The sequence below is a fragment of the Uranotaenia lowii genome, chromosome 1, assembly GCF_029784155.1.
Source record: "Uranotaenia lowii strain MFRU-FL chromosome 1, ASM2978415v1, whole genome shotgun sequence".
Lineage (NCBI taxonomy): Eukaryota > Metazoa > Arthropoda > Insecta > Diptera > Culicidae > Uranotaenia > Uranotaenia lowii.
Window position 1 is genome coordinate 206,183,594 of NC_073691.1, and position 25,699 is coordinate 206,209,292.

Sequence of the window (25,699 nt, forward strand, 5' to 3'; positions counted from 1 at the left end):
ATGACAAGTGGGGTTCAGTCTAACGCGACTTCTCCGACCGTTGACACGCATTCAGCTCAACAACAACAGCAGTTCAACGCGAGTGTTAAGTTTTTTTTTTTCGGTGACCCAAGTTTAAGTGAAGTTGAAATTAGTTATAAGCTTCTTGCCAGACAGATCGGTCCTCGGTAGGGTGTCCCCTTAAGTGTAATTGCAATTTCGTAACCTAAAGAGCTTGATATTTTTGGCCGGTTGAACCTTTCCGAGATGTGGACCAAGAATTTGCTGCTGGTGGCTTGCCTATTTGTGTCTTCTAGCTATGGACAGTCGAAGGTAAGTCGTATACTAATGTGGATATGTTAGGGCAAATGTGCAAAGCGCTTACCTGAAGAATCATGCTTTTTAAGGTGTGGCCCTCTCGCTGGCCGGTAATTTCTTCTTACGGGCTGCTTCTGTTTATTTATCTTTTCCCGTTTCGGCTGAATCTGCTGGCCAAAAGAATGTCGTGCTGGTCGTAAAACTTTTTGATTCTGGTCGTCACGCTTCGTTTGTTACTTTTTTTCTTTATTGATTCAAATATGTATAAATGATTCAAAATCCAAACGAAGTGCTGCAGTAAGAACAGCAGCAGTTAATGGAATTGTCAACTCAGTACCTACCTGTTTATGGATATCAGTTTCGTTCGTTCCAAATACTTATCAACGAGAACAATAGTCAATCGGAGACACAATTTGCATACCTGCGCGTAGAAGCGTCATTCATGGAAGTTTTAACCTATGAAGTACAAAAACATATTTCCAACAACTAATTTACACAGTGGAACTAATATTGAGTTTAAAAAAAAAATAAAATCTCAGTTCTTTTGAAGTTGGTGTTACTTAAAGCAATGATGATCAAGTCGATCTCACAAAATTCAAATTTAAAAGGCCGTTGGACAACTTCATCTTGAAAGCCAACAGACGAATTCATGTGGTTGTTTGCTCAATTTATTCGCATTATCATCGTCAAAATCTTGCTGTGTTTCGTTTCGATTAGAATGGTTCACATTTTTTTTTATTAAAGTAAAATTATAAAGTTTTTTTTGGAATTTTTTTAGTTACAAATTTCAAATAATATTGATTGGCCAGTATTTTAAGTGTCAATAATTTACATGATGCTTTGATTTACATTGGTTTATTAAACTAAACAACATTTTTAATGTACAAAGTAAAAGAATTTAACACAGCGTAAGTTTGTCTTCCAATGTTTATCAATTTAATTCTTGAATAATTTTTTTTTTAAATAGTTTTAAAATAATTCTAATGGATTAAGTTTTCCTTTTGCTTATCTAACTGATGGTTGAATCATTGCTATAGCGCGTTTCTGAAAACAAAAAACGGAATTGAGCATTTAAAAAAAAAGTTCTTATACAGAGAAACGAAGAACAAAATTCTTTTCGAAACAATAAGTTAAAAAAACAAATGTACCTCGTAGTATTAAACTAAAAACTGATTGAGTACTTATCCTTGAACTGAGCAACTGCATTGCAGAAATCCTCATAAATCTGTTTGAGCCCAGAATCCTAGCCTTAAAACTGCATATCGTGGGAGTCCAAATCATGCTTCGCAGAACCAATTTTTGGAAAACAACCTTCGCTCCAAGTTCAATACAATTAAGTTTAAACTTAGCGCTAGCTTGATTTTGGCAGACGTCTTTCACGGCACACGCCTACTCCACCTTTTTTTTTCTTTCTTGAATTGAATTGAATTCTTATATTTTGACACTTTGACACTACCATTCAAAAACATTTTCAAGATCTGCGGCCTTAAAGTTTTTTTTTACAACATGTGTTGTGATGCAAAAATAGCTCAGTTTCTATCACATTCGGCTTAAATAGAAAAAGTGTTGTAGAAAAATTCAACGCCCAAAGATCTTGTTACGGATAAATTAAGCAGCTGCTAGACCAGCCAAGGCAAGGTACTCTAAGAGTACGGAACCTCAGGGCCGACTGGCTACTGGGTAACCAAGGACTTTACGGATAAAATACAACAAACCGGAAATTTCATGTCAATTGTGATTTTTATTGCTGCTTTTATGTGGCGTGTTGTCTGTGTGTGTAAACAATGTTCTGTGTCTTGTGTGGCGTGTAAACTCTCACTAACCGTGAGTTTGCTGCTGCTGTTGCTGTTGCGTCGCGACTTTGGAATCAGGAGGGCCGTCGATGTAATGGCGTATCGACGGGTGCCGAAACCGTCGGCGCCAGCGGGCGTTGCTGGACTCGGTCGTTGCAGGCGTCTTCCTTCATAGGCTTTTAATCGGTCTGCCCACGAGAGTGCCTCGTATCCGGACAGACCGAGAAGGGAAGTTCTCCTTGGTATTTAGGGGTCCTCAGACCCCGAGAACGTTGTTGCTGGTCCTTTACGGTGAGGCGCGAGACCACAAGGGATCTGCGGGCCGAACCGTGAAGAGGTCAAACCGGTATTTGGGTGTATTTCGTGGACGTTCACAAACACTATACAGAAACTTGACTACACTCACGGACGCCTGGTACAGAAGAGAGCGATTTTTACGGAAGCAAGCTTCCTTTCCGCCTTCCATTTTTCTCTTTTTCTTTCCTCCTTTTCCTCCTCTGTTAATTGACAGCAGCCAGCAGTAAAATGTAGCCTACTGTGGTGCTATCTTGTTGTGAGACTGGACAAGGATCATGAAAACAAAAATCAAACGATTTGTAACCAACCGGTTACAATCTTGAAAACATTTTTACATGGTAAAATTTTCAAAATGTGCTACAAGTGTCAACATTTCTTCCACTACTTCCCAACACCAGTAAACTGGCTCTTGGGAATGAGTAAAGCTGAAGAGGAAAACATATAGTAATAAATTTGCGATAGAAAATTAAATTGCCAAGTCATATCATGCTTGGAGAATAAAAATCAGATTTGGGACTTTGTCAGCGATAACACAAGTGTTTCATTCAACGGGAGGAACTTAATATTTAGAACCATAGAGAGTGATAGTAAAAAACGAATTTTGGACGAAAATCACTAAATTGGCGTAATAGGTAGCAGAGAATCGACGAAGTAATTGGACGACTGATGATCTTATTGTAGAAAAAGTCAATTTAAGGAGGAAAGTATTCTTTTAGATCACTAGTTTTAATTGCAAACCAGTAAAAAAAATCGTTAGTTTTCGTAGGAGTATTGGAAAACAAACAAGTAATGAAATAATGAATTTCAAATGCAAGCCTTGCTCTGGTAGCTTTCCAAATAGATAGTTATCATGATAGCACAAAACTATCACTCATTTTAACAAGATCAATTGCGGCGAATTGGGGATGGGAAGTGACGAGTAGCGGTGGTTTCACGACTGCTTTGATTTTTCTTATTCCATGTTGGTTTAATTTCTTTTTTCTTCTCGATACCCCAGAACATTTTAGTTAAGTTTTTAGCCGTCAAAATTCAGTGTCAAAGTTATCATTTTATATAATAACTTATGTAATTAGGCCGGAACAAATATCAAATTCTTCTTTTGTCAACCGCCCGCCCAAGGAATATTGAAAGAAGGTAGGGCCAAGGAAGCCCTGCTCTAGTATTGATACATACTGCAACGTCACAATCACGAAAAATCTTTTGATTTCCAAGGAAACTTACATTTTTTGTAGATAACTCGAAGAATCTGCTGGAAATTTTCCACTTTGTAAGCATGTTATTCTAGAATGATTCTTGTTCTTAAAGATTGGTACAAAAAAGTTGAATTTTCGATTAATTTTTCTATAAAAAGGACTTAAAGTTCGAGAAAATGCTGGATTTTCCCAACTCAAATTTACAAACTTTAGAATTAGTGCAAAATATGAATATATGAAAATGTTCGAGTCAGTTCAGTTTTAGTGCCTTAATACAAAAAGTAATCGAAAAACGACTGATAGTAACGAAACCAAAATCTTCTAATGGTATTTTTGTAAACTGAGTTAACATTCATTTATTGATGTTATGGATGTTCTACATGAGAATTGTATATGATAGACCGATTTAAACATCATGCCAATCAGTCGAGCACTCAAAAATTACCTGCAAGATCTTTTTGAAATCCTGTTTTTTCAGTTTGGTTGTTTTAATTTGAAGATGACACTGCATCAAATAAAATAATAAGAAAAAATACACAATGCAATCTTCAAAAGACAAACAAATTTCATAACATAATCAATAAGAGGCCGTAAAAACATAATCAAAATGACATCGGAAGTCATTTGCGTTCTAAAACATGTTTTTCTTTAATATTTCGTCCATTCTCGTAAAAAAATTCGATACAACGATACGATTGTTTTTGTGACGTCAAAACAAAAATCAATATGGCTTATTTCAATATTTCTTGCCCCCCACCTCCTTCGAATTTCCCCAAAATTATGCAAGTTTCTTGCTTGCAAGCTTCCGTCCAATTTGTTTCAATTTATTGAAAATTTGGATTTTTTTTATTATCTCCCCTTCTAGACGTTTTTCCGGCAATAAAGTTCTACTACAGAGAATATTTATTGTTGATTAGAAAAATAGTGATTGATTAAGTTAATAGGAAATCAATTAATTGTTGTTTGAAACAGGTGCGTGATTTGAATTTAAATTGTGAACTAAGTGAAACTTAAACCATTATGTCGTAAGTTTTATTTGAAAACAGGATTTAGATTTTCCCAGCAAAAGGCATAGAGTGTTGAAGCTTAATAAATCGGTGTCATAGTGAACATTCATTGGAAAAAAAGGAATTGAATTGTGAATGACCTTGAATGTATACATGAAAGAAAAATAAAATTAAAAGAAAGCTAGACAATGTTTAAGGAATAATAATTTGAATTTATTTAATTGTTAAAGCGTTAAGAATAGCGATGATCATATAAAGTTAAGTCAAATTATTTGAATACTTACTTCAAAAAAAATTAATAAACAAAAGGACAAAAATTTGTTTCCTATCAACACGAATATTCATGATCCCATCATGGAAAGGCAAGAAATAGTAAAATCAGTATAAGAGCGTTTTGATTTCGGTGTAATGCCTCGAGAGACATTATCAAAAAATAAAACAAGAAATTTTAAGGAAAGCAATTTGCTGCAAAGAGTAATTTCTCTGAATCCTCGAATCATTAAAACTCAAAAAAGGATACATTTTTTGAAACAAGTGTATATTGTCTCGAGTGGCACTGTTTAACGAAAAGATAAAAATAAGTTGATAAACAAGCCTCGAATGGCTAGGAGAATAAGTAAAAAAAACAATAAACTAAAATAATGAACCAAACATATCTGCTCTACAATGATGCAAAATTCTCGAGTGACGATATGTGAATGTTACTAATGAATAGTAGAGCAATTTCTGTTCAGACCTCGAGTGGTTTTATTCATTAAAATTAAGTTAAGTTAGGTAGGAAAGATGAAACATAAACTCCGTCTAAAGACGGGGTTGTTAAAGTTTGTACAATATTCACTTTGTTGAAGTACCTCACATATTCGTGGAACAATTTTAACATTGTATAAAAATATAGCTATGAGCTAGCCATGAAATTAGGGTTGAAGTCAGGGAAAACAACAACTGAAAAAGTAATGAAAATCAAGTTCCTAGCTCCTGTGTTTATGCGATTTTTGAATAAATTGTCAAACAATTTTCCTCATCTGAAATTTTTTTCCTAGAACAAAAGTTGTTTGTAATCATGAAAGTAAGCCTCTTTGAATTATTCAGCGAATTAAAAAAAAATGTTCTAGAGGGTTAAATGCGTTCATTAAGCATGCCATGTCTTGCAGGTCCGTTTTCAAGATAAAATAAAAAAATAATCCACAAATCTCATGAAAAAAATTCTATGATTGTTAAATTAAAACCAAAATTAATATTCTGAACCGGTCCACTATGCGATGCACTTACACGCGAAAGTTCAACCGAATAACTGGCGGGAGCCATGTCCAGATTTTTGGGCATCGTTTGGTTTTATCGTTTTCGTTGTTGAAGGTACGCTGGAACTTGTGCGTTTTTTTTTTGTGTGTTCTGTTTATAGAACCGGTTAAGCGCTTACGATTCAGGTTTATGACTTGAAGAATCTGGAAGACGACGGGATGGTTTATTTTTGGCGTAATTTCTCTCGATTGAATTCGGTGGGATCCAGAAGACAAATTCTGGAGCGTCAAAAAGGTTATGAGGTTTTTGGTAAACTTGATAGTAGCTTTCAATAATGATCGTTGAACAACGAAGTTTATTTTTAAAAAATGGTTATAAAAGGAAAATTCCTTCTGATGAAATGTGTGGAATTCTTGTATGTTTTCATTGTAATTTTGAAATTGCTAAACAGATTGTTGAACATTATCCGCTAAATGATTGATAACAGCCGTATATTTTTGTATCACCAGAATGACATTTTTTATCGATAATATTGCTGATCACTTGTTGTCATTGTCAACACTCTTCCCGCCTAGCTGACTCTATCCCATTTTCTCTGACATAAGGATTGATAGCGACGTCCAACCTTGAACTATTTATGCCTTAAATATGGCTAACAGCCACCGTCCTACATAAATCAACCTGGCCGGAAAGCTCGCGTGTTTGCAAAATTGCTACCTACTATGGGTATAGGAAACTATTTTCTTTCGGGTTTGGATTCTTCTTGCTTTTGATGACCGAACTCTGTACCCTTTAGTCGGCGCGCAAAAATTTCACCTTGATGGCGGTGTCCGAATGATTGCTGTAACTATGTAGCAAACTCTCAAATTTGAGGCCGTTGCTATTCTGAGTGAATGTAACACGGAAATGTTCTGAAGCCATCATGCAGGGCTATGCGAATTGAAACTGGTGAGGAGTACCAGGTGGGTGTTTAATATGCTTAAAAGCGGTTCCAGAAGCTATTTACAAGTTTTATTGCTTTTTAAGATACCGTAGAAATCTTTCTAATACGCTCTTCTAATACATGTATGCCTATAAGGCTGGAATGTTACAACAATAATTGTCAAAGGTTCACTTTCAAATCTTTGTGAAGTATTATACAATACAAACTATGTACAAAACAAACAACATTTCATTTAGAATTATTTGTTGAAAAGTTCTTTATACCTACACAGTAAACGAACATTACCGAACTCGGTAATTTTTTGAACCGAAATCCTAACATTTGGAACTCGGTTATCCGTTCGGTAATTTTTTCATGACAATGAACTGACAGCTGTCAAATATTACAGATCCTTTTCGGTAAAAATACCGGAACTTGGTTTTTAAAATTGAAGAACATCTGTCAAAATGTTGAAAGTTGTCAACGTGACAACTCGTCGTATTACAGAACAATCCGGCAGTGTTTACCTATATGCCTGTATTTTTCACCAAAAAGCTGGTAATGTTCAACTGTAAACCTACACACTTAATCTTTTCTCCTGTGGTCGGGACTATTTCGCCCTGTATTTTCAACAGCTGAAATAACAGGACAATCTCAGGACAGGAAAACAGCACAGGAAAACATCTGTCAAATTAACCTGAAGCTTCGAAACGATTTTCTCCTGTGAATTGCAGGGAGTATTATAATTCTCATGTGAGCTCGTGACAGGCTTCTTTCGAGATTTGCTGGAGATCCGAAGTGGTTTCTTTTTTTTTCTGGTTACAAATCAATTCTCAAGACTGTCTTTTTGAATGAAAACGTTTACATTTTCTTCAAACATTATCTAATTAATTTAAATTTTTGGGTACATGTATTAAACTTTGACACATAACACTATTATTTAAAAAACAACTGCACTCGTTTTTCCTGCTTTTAGCGGGCATTGTTGATCCATTCAAGATGCCGCTGCGGGATGAAGGGCATTTGCATGAACTCTAGAGCGCAGATGAGACTACTTATGCTCAGTTTCCTGCACGGATCATGCATCTTTTGTATTTGGAATTAGCTAGCACCGGTCACCAAACGTGCCGGAATCAACTTTGCCGGCTTGCAAATTTCAAGCTACGGAAGGGCGGAGGGGTGATTAGCATATTTCGCAAATACTGTTTTGCTTCCTTTTTCCAACACTTAAGAAAATCGTGATGTAAATTTTTGTTTCGGCGTTTTCAGTCTTCATAAGATGTCAAAACGAGGTTTTGTACTATATCCGACGTTTCGGCATAATTTATTTAGCCTTTTTCAAGGAACCTAGGAACCAAAGTATACAATAACGACATTACATTTTTTTGTTGTTTGTTGTTTAACATTGAAAAATTCAAGTATAATGTAATAAACTTGGGTCGGGATGCTAAAGTAAATGTGTGGATAATATTATGATTGGGTGTACTTACAGTAATTTGTCGTTTTAACTGTCCAGTATGTTTCTCTAATCTACTAAACTGTCCGATATTAAAAAAATGTTCTCGTCCGGTTGTCTGTGGATGTTTGTAAATTTTAGCATTCAAACTTGTATGCAATATTATATGTGCAATGAAATTTAATTTGATGAAAAACAAAAAAAAAATTTTTGTGGTGTTTCTTGTTGTTTTTTTGGTTAGCCACTATCACTGACTGTTGAATATTGTGTGCTTTGATTGTCTATCTGTGTATTGGTGCGTTGCTGTATATTTTTCATGGAGTTGAAGATGCCAGCGTAGATGAGCCCTTCAGTATCAGTCTTCTTATTGACCGTGTTGCCATTTCTCGCGATGTGACACATTTCGAGAGTTTGAAGACCAGAGGCGTACCTGTGGCAATCTATTATTTTTATCCGTTCTAAGTTGATAGTGTGATCCTTTTTAATACTGTGATGAAGAAATGCAGTTTGTCCTTGCAGTTGTGTCATCCTTGTGTCGTTTTTGTCTGATCCTTCATTCCGTATCTTTTCCAATGCTTTTTTTGTTTGTTTTATGGCGTGTTTGTCATTCCGATGTGTTGTGAATCACAATCTTTGCAGGGAATAATGTAAACGATGTTTGAGAAATCGTCTTTTGGTACCGGGTCTTTCACTTTGGTGAATATTTGTTTGATTTTTGCGATTGATTTCGTTGCTAGTTCATCTGCGTAATCCGTTTTAAAAACTTTTCCAATTTTTTCCGTTAATCCCGGAACATATGCGATAGATTTATATTTCCATTGTTCTTTAACGGTTGTTATAGATTTGAATGAACATTTTGTGCTGCTGATTAACCTATGTCGTAGTGTTGGCGGGTAGTTATTCATTTTTAAATGAGAATCCATGATGGCAATTTTTTTATTTATCATCTAGTTTCGGGGAAAGTCGTTCCACTCGACTGATGAAATTTTTGGCCACATTGTTTTTTTGATGCAGCGCGTGGACTCATAGGAAATCCAAAAATTTTCCACTGGCAATAAGTTTTTGATACCAACTTGTTGTGATCGTTAGATCATTTACTCTTGTTAGGGTCATATCGAGAAAAGGTATTTTGTTATTTTCTTCGATATCGCTGGTGAATTTTCGCTCTAATATGTGTTATGTGTGAGCCTACTTGGTTGAATAATTCTACTGAATCAGATAAATCGAAAGATTCCCTATTAATTCTCTTTTTTAAATGAAAATTAAAGGTAATCTTTCGATTGGTTTGATTCAGCCACATTTCCACTTTTTCACTTCAGCAATGGTACCTAATCCAGTTCCATACAACCCATTTTTCATCAAATTCGCAAAAATCAGGCATATTTCCAAAAATCAGGAAAATTCAATGGCTTGTCAGCTCAGCCTCGAAAAATCAGGCAAATCCTGAAAAATCAGGCACATTAGCATCTCTGGTGCGAGGCAATGTTTACTCGATCCGTCGGGCAACGAATGCTCGTGTGCATTCGTGTACGCCTAAGCTTCGTTCTGTTGTTTCGTTGTTGTAATTTTATTCCTGCTAGCAGGGTTTGGCACTTTTTTTTTTTGAAAAATCAGGAAACTGGTGAAATAAAAATCAAGCTAAATCAGGCTACGTGAAAGTATAATTTCGCTCAAAAAAAAAATAAATAAATAAATAAAATAAAAAAATTCCGCCCTTTTTTTTTTCTGCCGATGAGGTTTGGCGGCAATGACAAACCTAGGGGCGAATAAAATCGTTTTTGAAATAAGAACACGAACTACCAAAACTACAAACCATTTACCTGGAATTCTGCTTCCTCGATCTGCAGAATCGAGTCATCCTCAGACAACCGCAGCAGCTGTACCTCTTCCAAATCCCCCGGCCAACAGCCCAACCGGTGTTGCTGTTGATAATGGCATGATTACCGAACCCGGATAATCTCCATCGGCTTCCAAGGATGGCACTGGGTTTATTAACGGAAGTCAGCAGCAGTGGATGGTTTCCTGATCCAATGAAAGGCCTCAAGTTCTCCCATGTTCTGAAATGAAATAAAATAAACGCTGATTAGTGCAGAATAGAAATTTCCAAAGGTAGAAATAACTTACCTCCCAAATTATACCAGCCGGTGTTTTTTTTTTCTTTTTTCCCATATTTCAACCTATTGTTTTGCAATTACACACTTATCGAAAATAACCAGGTTTTCGATTAAAAACGAACTAATTTATCAACCAATTTTTTTTCAAGTAATAAATGATGAGTGTGTATAAACAATAAAATTATGTCATTATTTTCAATACATTTTTTTTATTGAAATAGCTGAAAAATATGCATTGAAAGAACAAAATAAAATAACAAAACGTTTTGTTGAACCGAATCCCTATCTTTTTTTCTGCGTGATTTAACTATGTAATTGCTGCTTTGATATCAGTGAGTGAAAATATAAGTGATTCAACATTTACCGAACAAAATACGCTAATCGGCTTATGAGAAGTTTTCTAAAAATGGCGATTTCCGCGCCGAAATGTTACCTTAAATAACCCTTTTGTTATGTAGAACTTTCTTCAGTGCAAGCGAGATGCCAACAATGAATCACAAAACTGCTAAATAAAATGACAGTCGAACATGACGGTTGCTCTGACAGCTACACTGATTGACGGATTATGTTACCATATGCTCGGTGTTTTTTTTTTACCGAAAAAAGATTCGTTTACATAGAAAATAGCGAATTTCGGTAATTCAAGAAGTGAGTAACAAAGTTCTGTGAAAAAGAGACGTCAGATTAATTGATAACCCAATATTTCCAAAGTACAGAACTGTGTACATTAGGGTGGCAATGGATCTATGGGAAAATGGTCGAATTTTAAAAACCGAAAAAGTTTCAGTTTTTTTACCCTCAAGAATCTCCCAATGGGGGACCAACGGAAATCGGAATAATCAAAATTATAATTTGGATACCAACTGATTTGAAAATGCATTAATCATCGGAATCTGCTGTTTACTCAAGAAAAATTCACCATTTTAAAAATCACGTAAGATGGGACCAAAAGAAATCGGGAAAATTGAAATTTGAATTCTTATGCCAAATGCCTTGAAAAAAATAGCCAAAAATCGATTTTCTGGGACGTGGTTTTCCGAATAACGGCTAATTTTCAGAAAAAAACAGCTATTTTTCATTAAGTCGATTTTGGGCCAAAAATTTTTATTTCGAGATAAGACAAAATCTCGACGTTTCATGCATTTTCAAGTCATTTGGTATCAAAATTGAAATATCGATTTTCCCGATTTCCCCTCAAAAAACTTGAGGCACCCCTAAATCAAGTCCGATTGAGCTGAAATTTTTCTCCCGTCAGTTTTTGGGCTAATATACAAATTTTTTATGGTCGGATTCTGAAATTCGACCTCTAGTATACATTTTCAGTAAGCTATTATCTGTTTCGACTTATTTATACTTATGTGTGATGTGATGTTCTCATCTTTTAGCACCGAAATATCCAGGAAGTGTTTTTTTTATGAATGATTTATTATAAATTCATTTTTAAGAAACTAGGAAATGACAATGTAGTCGAATAATTGACTCTTAGTACTGGTTGAGAATCGAATCTTAAACACTGATAAGTCTTAAATGCCATTTAAAAGCCCTAATTTTAGAACCTACCAATGACTGTTCCTGCACTCTCGCAACAATTGTTTTAAAACGTGACTGATTCATCATCAACTGCAATCGTTAGCTTAGTGGTATTTGCTCAAATGTCGTCGCCTGGAATGAGACATTTATGGAAAATTGTTCTAGGTATTGTTCAAGTAAGTTCTGGAAGCTAGACTCATAAAGTTAAACATTGACATTACTGCACGTTTCGCTGCCGGAGAAATTTAAATTGTTCAAGTGGAAACGTTTCGAAAAAATATGTGCTCATTCTTTGTTTTGCTCCAGTTTAAAGATACATATCTATATATTAACCGGAGCCCTACGTGAGGTTTTCAAATAGCTTCTGCTTTTTTTTTTAACAATTTTCATTCAATAATCTGATTTTTAAAATAAATCTGGTATTCTTATGGTATCCCTTTTTTGCGCTCAGCTCTGGATCAGGTATTCATTTCAATGGAAATTTTTTCGAATATTGGTATCAAATTTCCCTTTCGTTGAGCCTCCCTCGTTAGGTAATGACGATTTGTGTTTCATGTAACCGGTCGATGCTGCAAGTGTTGACATCGACCACGTGGTACCTCGTCAAAAGTTTAAACCCTTTATGTGCTAACTAGTTACGGGTGTCGTCGGCGCGCAAAGAAGCTTGGGAAAAGTCAACATTATTTTTTCTCGTCTCACCTCGGCTGCTAATCATGGGAAGTTGCAGCATCCGGAAACTCGGAACATTTCTGGTGGCAGCTTAAAAATGTGCAATCCGATATTTGAAAGTTATCTCACCGCCCTATTCGTCGTCTCACTTTTTACGCTAATCATCGTTAGGTACTGGTGTGAAATGAGAGAAATGGAATGTTTTTGTGGGCGGATGTAGGCTGTCTGGTTAACATTCGTAAGGCAGCCAATTCAATTTTGCAACTCATTGAATTTATCACAGTTTGAAGAACTGTTCCCTTTGTATTTTGATGAATAGTACTCGGTGATACCTGCTTAGAAATTGTTTAAGTCAGTTTTATTGACAAAAGACTCAATCGAAGTTTCGAATGATTGACTAAACCACAATGTCTCAAGACGACAGATCGTCGACAGAAAAAAAAACCTTTAATGGCAGGTCAGCGGGATTTTTGTGTACTTGAAAGTCTCCGAAACCACACAATTGCAATCGGTTGTTCAGGGAAATGAATTTTTAGCGCTCTGTGAAGGGGGTGCTTTACGGAATATTTTAACAGCACCGATGTTGTTTAGCTATTGCATCTCAATAATGTAAACTTATTGTAATGAGTGAGTAATGACCGCTGCCGAACCGATGATGGGTGGGCGTCAAATGAAAGACAACCGCCTTTGTTGTAGGACTGCGCACAGGTGCTCATCAGCTAGGGGTACATCATTCTGACTGTTGTAATAACTTTATTCATCCCCCCATACCGTTAAACGACATCACGTGAACGGAACCCCTCGGTTGCACAATCGATTGAAATCCCACCGGTTGATCGTCAGGGTCACTCTGAGGGCTAGGAATGCACGGCATCTGAAGTTTGAATTTGATGCCTATTTCGTGATGATTGATATCTATCAACCGTATAAAAGATTGCCTAGCTTAAAAAGCGTTAAAATTATTTCCTGAATCCATCGCTGTTATTTGGAATTTCAGGAATGAATCAAATGTTCATATAGGAAAAAGCACATTTTTTAACAATGTAGCAGGATGGTACACCAATTATCATGTGAATATTTGACAACAAGAAATTTTTGTTACCAGGATAATTTCTAGATGTTTGCTTCACATTTCATCAAAATAACATTTAAAATTATTAATTTCTGGTATAAAAAAACAAAAGTTTGCTCTTATTTAACTCATTATTTCCTTTTCTTTTAATATTTTCTGTTATTCAAAAGCTTGAAAAGTATCTATTTTTTAGGTTGTATTTCTGGGGTACACTTACAATCTGAGGATATCAGCCGACAGAAGCAACGCAAGGTTCGATTTAGTATCTAGATTTAGTATTTAGATTCTCGTGCCCCGCAACACATGGTTCGAGATCAGAGCCTGTTGGTTGATGAAAGAACTCTGGCATAGCCGTATATCATCACCACAGCAAAGACTGGCGAATGTTTTAAAACCAAGGGAACTGGAATAATGCATCAGAGCAGTGTAGTTTAGGAAGTCTATTGTTCCAATCATGTTAAATTTATTTTTGATACCATAGCTAGACGAAAATCAACTTGCGGTCAGCAAGTGCAGCGAGAACGGGAAAAAGGGTTACTTTTCTCGGGAAGCAAGTGCCATTTGAGTTTTCAGGGGAGGTTTTCGCCCAAGGAAAACTCCTGAACAGCTTGTTCTGCGTGGATTTGTTGTGGAGCCCTAAAGTCTGTCGGGAAGCCTTACTTGAAAGTCAATCAGTCAGTCGATTTGGGGTCATTTTTGAATTTCTCAAACGTTGTGTTCTTAAAAGCATCGTCTTGATCTAAAATTCATCTATGATTTTTTGCAGAATTTTCAGGTACGCAAATCTTCCCTTGAACAACTTTGTTGAAGACCGTAACTTCGTATCTAATCATGCAAAAAAGTTATTAGCTGTTTACCAGGGGTATGTCTTTTCGCATTGATAAACAATAAAATGAATTGACATCACTGCTGGAGCCTCACGAAGTAGCAAGCAAGAAAAGTACACCGAAAAAATTCTTCACATGAACGCTACGTGAAAAAGTTCATAGATTTTTGCCACCATGAAAATCACGTGAAACCTACGTGAATTTCAGGTAGCAAACAGAGCCCAGCAAACATGAAATCGTAATAGAAATGATGATCCAAATCGAATATTGAGACATTTTCAATAACGATCGTAAACACGTTGGTATTGAGTGATTTTCTATCATTCATTTACGACAAGCTTTGCCCAAAAAAAGTTGAATCGAATAGCAGTTGAGTCAACTCGTAAATATGCCTCCAAAAAGTTGAGAATATGCTGATACGACATAAACGATTTGAGTGAACTGATTTACGATAAATGGGGGGTCTTTCAATTGACACTCTTTTCGGTCTCTCCCTTTCTTCCTTTGACCGGTTCGTGGACAGCAAATCCCACCTATAGAGCTAGAGCGTGGATGATATGAACTGATGTGTTGGCATCGTGGTAAGATATCGGACGGCGGACTCGGAGGACTGAAGTTCAAATCTCAGTCGGGGAATTTTTTTTCATTTTATTCAAATTACTTAGAATCGTAGATTTTGCTTTTTTGTGGGGATATCGAATCGATTTAATCTTGTCATTGTAGATATATCGCCTCCACTTTTGTAGCTATATGCTATTTTGGTAGGTTTAATACAATCTTTTCATCTGGTATATCTACTACTTTGAATAACTTTGTTGTTCCTGCGATATACCTTATTAAATGTTTGCTGGGAGCTCGCGCAGCAAGCAGAATTCACGTAATTTTCATATGAGTTGTATGTGAATTCAACGTAGATCGAATGTGGGTATGGATTTGTTCTGCTACGTGTAATTCACGGAGATTTCATTGTAATATCAACGTAGGGAGGTTTTTTCGGATATTTCAAATAAAAATGTGTTGATTTCGAACGTAAACTTTATTATTCGACAAATAACATATTTAATATTTGCATTTATAACACTTTTAAACTGACTCTTTGTAACTCCACTCAATTCATTGAACAAAAATTAGTCGAAAACTGGAGTTTGTATTTTCTCTTTAGCGGTCGCTTGGCCGTTTCAGCTACCTCAATTTCAAATCCTGTTGGAAAAATCAAAGATGTGAATAACTACCATCCACAAAACAAAATTTTATAACTTACGAAATGAATATCAGCTTCTCCATCACTCAGTTTTTTTTTGTCTTTATGCACCAACTGTCGGATCTGCGCCATATTGAGAACTGGTATTCCTTCACACAAATTTTACGTGAATGAGGCATTCAGGTTTACGTGAACATCACATAGAATGCACAAAATCCTTCAGTACTTGACGGATCACTGGATTGTCACGTAAATCGAATTTGTCTTTGTTTTGACGGCATTCAAAAATATGAATTTCACGTAAGGATCAAGTGATTTTTTATTAACTCCTAAGTGCTTCACGAAAACCAAGCAAAAATTTACGTAACGAGTGGCTACGTGAAAATCAAGGAAAATTTAACGTTCCTTTTTCGGTTGAGTGTAGTCATGCAATACCTCGCTAGGCACCCAGGAGTGATGTCAATTGCATTTATTATTTTTCTATGCCAAAAAACATACTCCCATTCAACACCTAGTAATTTTCCATTAGAGAATTTATAAATTGGCACAAAAACCATAAGCAGGCTCGGAAGAAACAAAAATGATGTTGATTTTTCAGTACAAAATATTTAATTTTCCCATATAAACCTTATAGTTCGAATTTACTCATGTAAACCTTACTTGAAAATTCTGCAAAAAATCATGGCTGAGTTTTGGACCAAGACGAAGCATTTTAAACCCCAGGGTTTGTGAAATTCAAAAATGACCCCAAATCGACTCAGTCTAGTGGCATATGCTACTCGGACATCTTGGCTTTGGAGCGATACAGAAGATGGTCCGCGATGATAGGGTTGAAGGTATCAGTCATATTCCAGCGAAGATGGAATACTAGCTTATGTGCGAAAGCTATCTGGCAGGGACACTCGGTCGGGTAGACCACTTGAGCTCGTACATTCCGACGTGTGTTGGTGTATGGAGGTGTAGATGTTCGATGGATTTTCGTATTTCGTCACCTTTATCGACGATTTCACACACTTCATGGTCGACCTCCTGAAGCACAAAAGCGAGGTGTTCAAGCGCTTCTATCAGTATGCGGCTATGGCAACAGCACACTTCGAACAGAAGTTGAGAAAGCTGCGACATTGACCGTGGATACATTGATGATACATTGCAGTGAGCTGTCATCAATACGGGTTCTTGCGATTAACAAGAAGCCTTTGAAATGCGGTTCAATCGGAGGCCAAAGCTGAGCAACCTGCGTATTTTCGGTTGTCCAACGTACCTATGCACAAATCCTGAAGGTAAAAGCGGCAGAAGCTCGGTTCAAAATCGATACATCTGATATTCGTGGGTTGCGGAAATAACGGGTACCGTCTTTGGAATGGTTCAGCCCAAGGATTGAAAAACTCATTCAAACGAGCGACGAAGCCTGCATCGCTCCGATTTTTGCTCATAAAAATGCCCATGAACGCGAATGAGGTGTGAGCAAGAATCTCCTGTTCTCACAAATCAAGCCCGACCAAAACGAAAACATGAACAAGGCTCCTGATTCATTTTTGCCTTGCTTCCTTCTCCGCACACAAAATCTAGCTTCAACCCGACGACTGCGTAGCAGCGAGCCGATTCATGAAACTTTTTACCAACCCGCTCATGAGCCGTGTTAGTAATGATATTATTCTTTCCCGATGAAAAATGTTCGTCCCTTTGCAAAGCTTGAGCTTGAACAATGAACAAACACTAACAGCAACAAAGATGACGCCAAGCCGTGGCTGTAAACACGCGTTGGCCAAAAGGAATGGAAAATTAGAAGAACAGTGTGCATACGGCCGGCACATCCAATCCATTTTAGTGATGTTATTATTCTTTTCAGGTAAAAGAATTGTTTTCCTTGTTGCTAGTGCTATTATTATTGCTTCCTACGAAAGAATGTGCGTCACTTTTTGAAGCTACGAGCTTGAAGGAACATCAAAAACATCAACAGCAACAGTGTGCACTTGTGTAGGCCAAGCCAATCTTTAAACGATCGGTGCCCGGACGGTACGGACGGTTTGTCTCTGAGAAGGACGAGCCGAAAAATTCCTTTTTCTGTTTTTTTCTTCCTACTTTTTTCTTCTGAACTGGCGTACTTCCTTCTCTAAACAGACAGCGAGCTCGGTATCAAAGTTCTATGAAACAAATTCGAGTCTCTCGTGATCCCGTTTCTCAGACTCGCTCATGAATGTTTTTTTAATACAAGCAGCATAGAAACCGCCGTCGTAGAATCGTTTTTGTTGCTGTTCGTGATTGTATTGAACACAAACAAATAGCGAGCCGGCGGCGAAGTATTTTCGTGTGCGTTTCGAAGAGTGAGCGATTTTTATAGTCCTTGGTTCAGCCGTTCCATCGAGATTCACTGCAACGCGGTTTTCGAAGAAACCAGCGTTTTGGAGCCAGTGCGAGACGAGGTTGTACCAGAGAGGGGCATCGAGAAGCCCGTTGAAGACCCACCTAAGGCCATCGCATTTGAGCAATCAGTTGGTGTTTATGAGCCAGAACAACAGCCCACATCCGAGCCGCCAGTCATTGAGTGGTCAGCCGAAGTACCAACACTGAAAACACATCTGAGCGGCTAGTCGTTGAGCTTGCTGATCCCGATCACACTGTGTGTCACATTGTGGTGGTTGACGATCACGGCGAGAGCGACTACGAGAGCAGTGTGGAATTCCCATACGATGACGATGATGAACAAGATGCAATCACCCCTGAACCGGCTCTAAAGCGAAGTCAGCGCACTCGAGGAACGTCGCCGCTGTTGTTGAAGAGGAGAAGCTCAGAACATCACTGAGCTGAAGCGCCGGGACGACTGGGATTCCTGGAAGATCGCCATCGACGAGAAGATGAGAACCTTGAAGGAGAACAAGACTTGTTAGACGGTCAGCTTACCCCCAGGTTACAGGTCAAAGTGCGTGTTTACCGTGAAGGACGATGTCAAGGCTACAAGGCTCGATTTGTCGCGAAAGGATGTTCCCAAAGACCAGGATTGGACTATTGGGAAACATATGCTCCGGTTGCACAATTCAAAACAAATCAGAGTTCAAAAGATGTTTGCTAGAGGAATTCGTGGAGTAGAACGGCATTTAAAACGTAACGAGTTAAGAACGATTAGTTATTAGTTGTTAAGGAAATACAAGAAAATAACCTACCACATTGTAACAATCAAAAAGATTGTAATCTTACGTTGAAAGAATGAAATAAAGGAATAATAATTATAATAATATGGAGAGTGTCCGTTCCATTTTGGCGTTGACGAATGAATTCGACATGGTCATTCACCAGATGGACGTCAAAACTGCATTCCTATATGGAAATTTAGAAGAGGTCTTCATGCAGTTCCCAAACGATGACGTCGGCAAATGGAATGTCGTTCAGTTAATGAAAAAGGGCGTCGTGCTTGGAACCAGCAATTCGACAACGAAAGCTTGGTTTCTATCCGTTGAAAAGTGACTGTTATATTAACCGAGCATGTAAACGAGGACTCACCAAGATTATCTGGATCAAGATCGAGCTTGGAATGCTATTTCAGATGATGCTATTTCAGAATCTTCTGGAAATCAAGACTTTCTTGGGGATGAACATCACGTGAGACTTCCGGAATAGCGTCATCGAGATTTCGCTATTAGGATACGTCGAGAAGGTTTTGTGCTTACGGGTCCGGTATAGCCGATTGTAAACCCGTAAACACGCCGCTTAACACGAATGTTCGCTGGACGAAGCTGAACGATGGTGAGGTTATTACCGAAAAGCCGTTCAAAGAATTTATCGGTTGTCTATGACAATACTTGGCGACATCTTCGAGGTCAGATATCTGTGCTGCGGTTAGAGCACTGAGCAAGTACCAAGCCAGCCCGGTGGATAGGTACTGTCAAATCCAGAAGCGTATTCTGCAATATATTTGAGGTAAGACTGATACGACGTTGGTATTCCCCAGAAACGCGAAATTGAAACCACTCATCGGATTTGCTGGTACAGATTTTGCCAACGACTCTGATGATCGAAGATATCAGGCTAACAAACTTCCTAGGTTAATTGGGTGTGGTTAGCATTCCTCTCACGTACATGGCGGACAACATCCCTTTAATCCATTACCTGGAAGAGGCGCGAACCCATCAGCGGATGAGGCATTTGGATGTTAAGTATGCGTACAACAGAGACAACATAAGAAGCGGTCAGCTATCTTTGCGTCATATCTCTACTGAGGACCAGCCAGCTGATGTGTCCATGAAAACATAACCGAATGCGAGGCATGCGAAGGTGTTCAGCGTTCTTAATCTGCGAATTGAGGGAGGTGTTGAGACTTACAGTTTCCAGCAGCAAAACGTTTCGCATCACTCGTTATTTCACCAGCATTTGTTTTGGTTCCCTCTGCTTAGAGTCAATTCGCAATTGAAACAATAGCATCGATGACCGCGGGTGACAGGTGTTTAATAAATGTTTATAAATATCACCACACGATGAAGCGCGAAAGTACTTAAGTTAGGTTCGTGGTAATACAGCAGTGATGCCAGATATTCTGAGTGATTAGCTCAGAATATCACATATAATTGAGAACATTGATATGTGAGGATATCACTTTAGTGTAGTAATGTAAATAGCTAATGCTTATGTTATAAGTGGCTTTACGACGAAAAGAAAAAAGATTAACTCTATTCCACCCCTGAAACCTGCGTTTTCAACAATACTTGTGTGGGGAAGTGAGAAATATTAAAAAAAAACTATTAGCCCGAATCGTTATAGAGGTGTAATAAATTCGGACCATTTATAAAAACAAAAAATACAATTAAAAACTTATAGGTACAATCCGAGATAATCTTAGTTTGCTTCAATTTAATGCATTAAGCATCAGTTGAGAGGAAAGTTCGATGAAGTTGGAAATTCAGGCGGATAGCCTGATGAGAGCAAAATTCCAATCGGGTCAAGAGGACAACTTGAAAATAAATTTGGCCCTCTAGGCCAAAGGGGGTACCGTGTCTGGACCAAATGGCCGCGCTTTTAAGTTATGTTCGCTGTGCCATACAAAAATCATTTTTCTTGCGGTTCTGAAAAGAAAAGTACTAACTGTGGGGCCGCTCCGGAGTCCATCGGAGAACCCGCACGACGATCCGGATTTCTTTTGTCCGATCCACCGTATTTTGGTTGTTCGCGGCGTGGTAAAAGCGCACGACTGTTCTGGCGCACGACAGACGAACCGACTGACTGGCCGACCGGGCCTGTGACCATGCCCGTTGGAGGGAATGAGAGGATGGGAGCGAGAAAGATATAATTCATGACGTTCATGACAGATCAACAATGCTGGCAAATACTGGTGCCAGTTGTATTGTTTGACCTAAACTAACATTTGACACATGATTCCATTTCTCATATCCCACATCTTCCCTCTTCTCCATAAAAAAACAAACAAAATAATTATTTTGCATTATGATAAAAGCATTCAATATACAATAATGTTTTGAAAATCCAGGAAATCTAGGTTATCACAAACATTGTGATGATAGAACTTCAAATACGAGGACTTAGAACGAATATTACTGTATTTGAGAAAATCTTAAAATGATTAGCTCTCGCGTGTGTTTTCATTACATTGTGTGTCATCTATTACAGTAATTAAACCTTTTGAATCGGTAATCAAATTCTTTGAATGACTCTCCTGTAGCTCTCTTCTTTTCATTATTTTATTTTATTTTTATTAAGAGATGTGTACTATTATTTCACATTCACTTTGAAGGTTAGAGTTTACAACTCGGGTTTTTACCTTAGACACGTCTCATCATTTTTTTTTACCTCAAATCTCAACTCCCAAACCGCAATTTTCATCATTATCAAAGCTGACGACATTCACATTCATGTTGACCAGACTTTTCAAACATCCCTCAAGTGTCGTAATCAGTACACCAGAAAAGGATGCGATAGACGAGGTTTTGCTGAATTTATATGACGTTTTCCTTTACTGTTGGTTGGCTAGGGTGCAGGCCATCAGCGCGAAAACTTCGGATTTCGACAGCATCTGCCATATCAGATTAATTTCATAGTTCAGACTTCATTCTTTGATAACAGATTTTAGACATTATATGAGGAAATTATTCTCAAGTATCTTATTTGAATGTCTTGTTTCTATCTCAAACTAAATTTAACTCAGTCTCAGGGTGAATGCAATTTTAAATGCAGACATCAGACGACCGCATGCTCAATTTTATGATTATATATTCTAGCTTGAAGACTTCAACTCCATTAAACGTCAAACTAGTATTTTATTTATATATACTCTGCTGATGTTACAGCGCTTCATTCATTGTCTGAAAGACCCGGAATTTCATGAAATCATCTATTTTTCTATAAATTTTGAGCATTCAACAGATTCACAATCTACCATTTCTTACAAATGATGATATTTATGATTAAGGTTTTTTCCATTATTCTTCACAAACAAATGTTCTCGAGGCAAATAAGAAGATTCCAATTCATACGTGTATCACGTTGAAATCAACTCGATGAAAAGGTTTTCATTCAGCATTCCATCATCAACATTCAACCATTTCAATTTAAAATCGTCATCTCTTTTTCCCGAATTGATTTCAGCAACTTTCATATCCAATCGCAGTTTCGAAGTTCATCCATAAACTAACTGAAGATTTTGCGGTCAAATTATTTGACCAGAACAGGATCCATTCGTTACTAACCGAACTATTGATTATCAAATTTTCATTTTCATTTTTTTCTTTTTTTCGGTTTCCACCATATAGCTTACAGAGCTTATTTATAAAACATTGTTCAACCGGTTTCTGCCGGAATTCAAAATCTGTTGTTCTACGCCGACTTACCGATTACCCGGTGTACGTGGAGTTTTTAAATCAATTATTGGGAAGCAATGTATTCAACTATGTCCTAACTTAGACAACATGTCTTTTCCAATTGGTTCAGAACTATTCGAAATAGTTTTTTCCTTTATACGATCGTAAATCACGAAACTGGTCATTTGATTCATCTTTCTTTATTCTTTATTATACTTCTTAGGATTTTTTCGTTAAGTGATCGTAAATCATGAAACTTGTCATTTGATTCCTTTTTTTTCCACTCTTCTATGATTTTCATAACCCTGAGTAGGAGTAAACCGAACTATCAAAACTCAATATTTAGGGTTTACCGGATTTTTTAATCCTTTTTCGGTATCCGCCGAATAATTACAACAAACTTCAAAGCATCAGTAATTTTTTGTGTATCCAATACAAAGCCGGTATCCGCCGAACATTCAGAAATCATTCACCGATATCCACCGATTTTTTTCATCCAAAGTCGGTATCCGCCGAACTATTGGGCCTCATTAACTCGTATCTACCTGTTTTTTTCAAAGTTGGTATCCGCCAAACTTTCGGGTCTTATTTATAGGTATCCGCCGTTTTTTCACAGTCCATAGTCGGTATCCGCCAACTACGGAAATTTGTATACCGGTATCCGCCGGATTTTCGAATTTATATACCGGTATCCGCCGGTTTTCGCACTCACAGTCGGTATCCGCCGAACTGTGATAATTTGTATACCGGTATCCGCCGGATTTTTCAAATTTATATACCGGTATCCGCCGGTTTTCGAACCTACAGTCGGTATCCGCCGAACTGTGAAAAATTATATCCCGGTATCCGCCGGATTTTTCAAATTTATATACCGGTATCCGCCGGTTTACGAACCAACAGTCGGTATCCGCCGAACTGTGGTAATTTATATACCGGTATCCGCCGGTTTTTCCTAGCCAAAGCAATCTCACCACTTGCACTGTTTTTGTTCACTTCGCCGACCGCCATTTTTCGAAAAATACATTTCGTTGGCGTGGCGACGTTTACTCTCTTCACTTTTACAAAAAGGGGGAATCAACCTTGTGATGTCCCGTCCTGTCACGGTCGCCAAAATGTGGGGCCGCTCCGGAGTCCATCGGAGAACCCGCACGACGATCCGGATTTCTTTTGTCCGATCCACCGTATTTTGGTTGTTCGCGGCGTGGTAAAAGCGCACGACTGTTCTGGCGCACGACAGACGAACCGACTGACTGGCCGACCGGGCCTGTGACCATGCCCGTTGGAGGGAATGAGAGGATGGGAGCGAGAAAGATATAATTCATGACGTTCATGACAGATCAACAATGCTGGCAAATACTGGTGCCAGTTGTATTGTTTGACCTAAACTAACATTTGACACATGATTCCATTTCTCATATCCCACACTAACATGTGATAGAAATAACTTTTTTAAGGATTAAAATTTAAAAGCGAGAAATTTTTCAGTGCAACGTTACCAATCAGCGCACTTCTTAATTTGGGTTGAAACATTTTATTAGGTATCCAAACAGTTTTAAATGTTGTTTTACTTGGCTCTCAGGCTTATTGCAAATATTCTCAGGTAAGGATTTTGGTGTAGAATTAGTACGAGACGCCATTTTTAGAAAGCATTATTTTGCCGGAAATTTTTCGGAACAATGTTTTCGGTCACAATTTCGATAATTCGGCGAGCTGTCTGGAAATCCACTAGGAAATTGACCACTAAAAATTTAATATAGCCGAATTGCAATTTAACCTCACGTTTTCAACACTTCTTACGAATTTACGTTGTTACTCCGCGGCCATTCGGTTTCACACAGTGTAAGTGCAAAAATGATCGATTTTGAGTTAAAAATGTCTTACATTTTTTGAGCAGAATGCAAACTATACATTTCAGCCCGTTCAAAGAACAGCTCGGTTAGATCTACACTGGGAAATTGAGAAATGTGTTTGTTGCTAAATCGACGCGCGAACGTTTGACTGTCGCCATTGAAACAAGTCTACGTAGAAATCATTCAAAAGTTCCTATATTTTTGTGTGCCATGCACCATATTGTATCATCTTTTAACGCAGATTTCTTTCTGTTTTATTCTCAAATCCAATGGATTGAGCTACAGTAAACGAGACCTTTTGTCTTTCATCGCAATTTAAAGTTTTCGCTCTATAAGCTATTCTAAACCTTCTTCTGTTCTCCACAGGTCCCCGTAAACATCTACTACGAATCGCTCTGCCCGGACAGTGCCAAGTTCATCAACGAGCAGTTGTACCCGGTGGCCAAGCAGTTCCGCAGCAACTTGGACCTCAAGTTCATTCCGTACGGCAAGTCCACCTACCGGACGCAGGGATCGGAAGTGCAGTTCGATTGCCACCATGGTCCGAACGAGTGCTACGGCAATAAGGTGCATGCCTGTGCTCTGTACCACATCCAGGGCAACTCGTATCAACCGAACAACACCAAGGAAGCGCTGGTCCTGGAGTATGTGAACTGTCTGATGGAGCGGGCCCAGTTCAAGGATGGCGTTTTTCCTGGCAAGGCTTGTGCCGATGCCTTCGAGATCCACAACTACGAAACGATCGAAACATGCGCCAACTCAACCGAGGGAAGCAGCTTGCTCAGAAACTATGGAGATGAAACGGAAAAGCTTCTGAAGGGTGGCCTCAAGAACGTTCCGACGATTGCTTTCAAACAGGTAGGTTTCAATAGAACAAGCTTATCGATTTTCCCTCTCACAAATAATCCTCTTTATTTTATTTTAGACCTTCGACAGCGATAACCAGAACCTGGCGATCCAGAACTTCCGCGCTGCACTGTGCAAGAACCTGAACCCATCGCCAGTCGAGTGCCGTAACATCCCAGGAAGTGCCCCAGTTCCGATGGTTTCCTCGATCGGATTGGTCGGCCTTGTGATGACTGTGATTGTAACACGTTTGTTCTAGAACGTCTCAGCACCTACATACATACCCATATTTCGTATTGTGTGTTACTTACTTAAACACTTGTTAAGCTCATCTTGTGTGGCGAAGCCTAAGAGGATCGCATTTTATCGAAAAGTATGACGAAAAAAGTCGAATGAAAATCATTCCGTCCGCGTGGTGCATTTTAATCCGAAGACTTGGAGCACTGTAACTGTAACTGTTGAAAATCCGTCCCGATAAATTGATATCGTTTTAGATTTAAAAAAAAGTGAAAAATTCGATGTAAGTATAAAAAATCTCTATGTACATCAACATGTTGGAAATAAACAAAAGTAAAGATAAATC

General features: G+C 38.0%; 1 protein-coding gene across 1 annotated transcript; it reads left to right on the forward strand.

Annotated features, from left to right (window-relative positions):
* Positions 1-25,697, forward strand: LOC129739740 (GILT-like protein 1). Its single transcript, XM_055731245.1, has 3 exons — positions 1-312; positions 24,637-25,128; positions 25,196-25,697. Exons 1-3 carry the CDS (start codon positions 247-249, stop codon positions 25,373-25,375), a joined length of 738 nt encoding a protein of 245 aa, XP_055587220.1. The 5' UTR covers positions 1-246; the 3' UTR covers positions 25,376-25,697.
* Positions 25,698-25,699: the final 2 nt, after the last annotated feature.